Source organism: Antrostomus carolinensis, unplaced genomic scaffold, assembly GCF_000700745.2.
Source record: "Antrostomus carolinensis isolate BGI_N321 unplaced genomic scaffold, ASM70074v2 scaffold44436, whole genome shotgun sequence".
NCBI classification, from domain to species: Eukaryota; Metazoa; Chordata; class Aves; order Caprimulgiformes; family Caprimulgidae; genus Antrostomus; species Antrostomus carolinensis.
In genome coordinates, this window is record NW_010321993.1 from 1 (window position 1) to 1,193 (window position 1,193).

General features: G+C 54.0%; 1 protein-coding gene across 1 annotated transcript; it reads left to right on the forward strand.

Moving 5' to 3' along the window:
* Positions 1-5: 5 nt before the first annotated feature.
* On the forward strand, positions 6-287 carry TMEM203 (transmembrane protein 203; the record flags this gene model as incomplete). The annotated part of the gene is made up of 1 exon (XM_010170105.1): positions 6-287. A coding segment is annotated over one exon (282 nt), but the record flags the coding sequence as incomplete, so codon positions are not given.
* Positions 288-1,193: the final 906 nt, after the last annotated feature.

Consider the following 1,193-nt stretch of genomic DNA (forward strand, 5'->3'; position numbering starts at 1 on the left):
TGGCGCTCTCCTGGTGGCTCGTCTTCGTCCCCTTCTTCGCCGCCGACGGGCTCAGCACTTACTTCACCACCATCGTCTCGGTGCGGCTCTTCCAGGACGGTGAGAAGCGCCTGGCCGTGCTGCGGCTCTTCTGGATCCTCACCATCCTCAGCCTCAAGTTTGTCTTCGAGATGTTGTTGTGCCAGAAGCTGGTGGAGCACACGCGGGAGCTCTGGTACGGGCTCATCATGTCACCCGTCTTCATCCTCCTCCAGCTCCTCATGATCCGAGCCTGCCGGGTGAACTGATGGTGACAGAGAGGGTGACATGCCCTCACCCCGGACAGGGATGGGTCTGGCTCATCGGGGAGCTCTGGACTCGTAGGGACAATCATCGAACTTTCCCTGGCTTTATTTCTGCACAGACTGGTAGGTGGCAGGTTACACAGGTCTGGTTCTATGAGAGGTTCTCTGGTTCTACAAGAGATTCTCTGGTTCTGAGAGGTTCTTCACTTCTACAGGAGGTTCTCTGGTTCTGCGAGAGGGTTCTGCAAGAGGTTCTTGGGTTCTGCAAGGGGTTCTGGGGTTCTGCAAGAGGTTCTTGGGTTCTGCAAAAGGTTCTATGTTCTGCAAGAGTTTCTCCAGTTCTGTGAGAGGTTCTTGGGTTCTGCAAGAGGTTCTTGGGTTCTGCAAAAGGTTCTCTAGTTCTGGAGAGCTTCTCCAGTTCTACAAGAGGTTCTCCAGTTCTGAGAGGTTCTTCACTTCTACAGGAAGTTCTCTGGTTCTATGAGAGGTTCTCTGGTTCTGCGAGAGGTTCTTGGATCCTACCAGAGGTTCTCCAGTTCTACAAGAGCTCCTGGCTGTGTTGCATCACACCGTATTTCTTTGACACACCCTTTTGTGCCCCGTCCCCGTTTCGGTTCGCCCAGCTCGTGGTCAGTCAGTCTCCAGGGTCCCCGCCCCGCCAGCGCTGTTTGATACGCCCACTGTTTTAATTTAAAATAAAAACGCGTTGAAGGATCAATTTCATTTCTGAAACGCCTGAGGCCACACGTGTCACCGAGCGCTGGTGCAGCACCAGAGCTGCTTCATTTCCACCTGTCCTCTCACTTCCCCAAGCACTGTGTTCCCTCAGCACTACTCAGGGCTTTATGGGGCCACGTTCTGAGCCAGAGGGACCTGGTGGGTGTGTGAACAGAAATGTCCCTTTTCCCT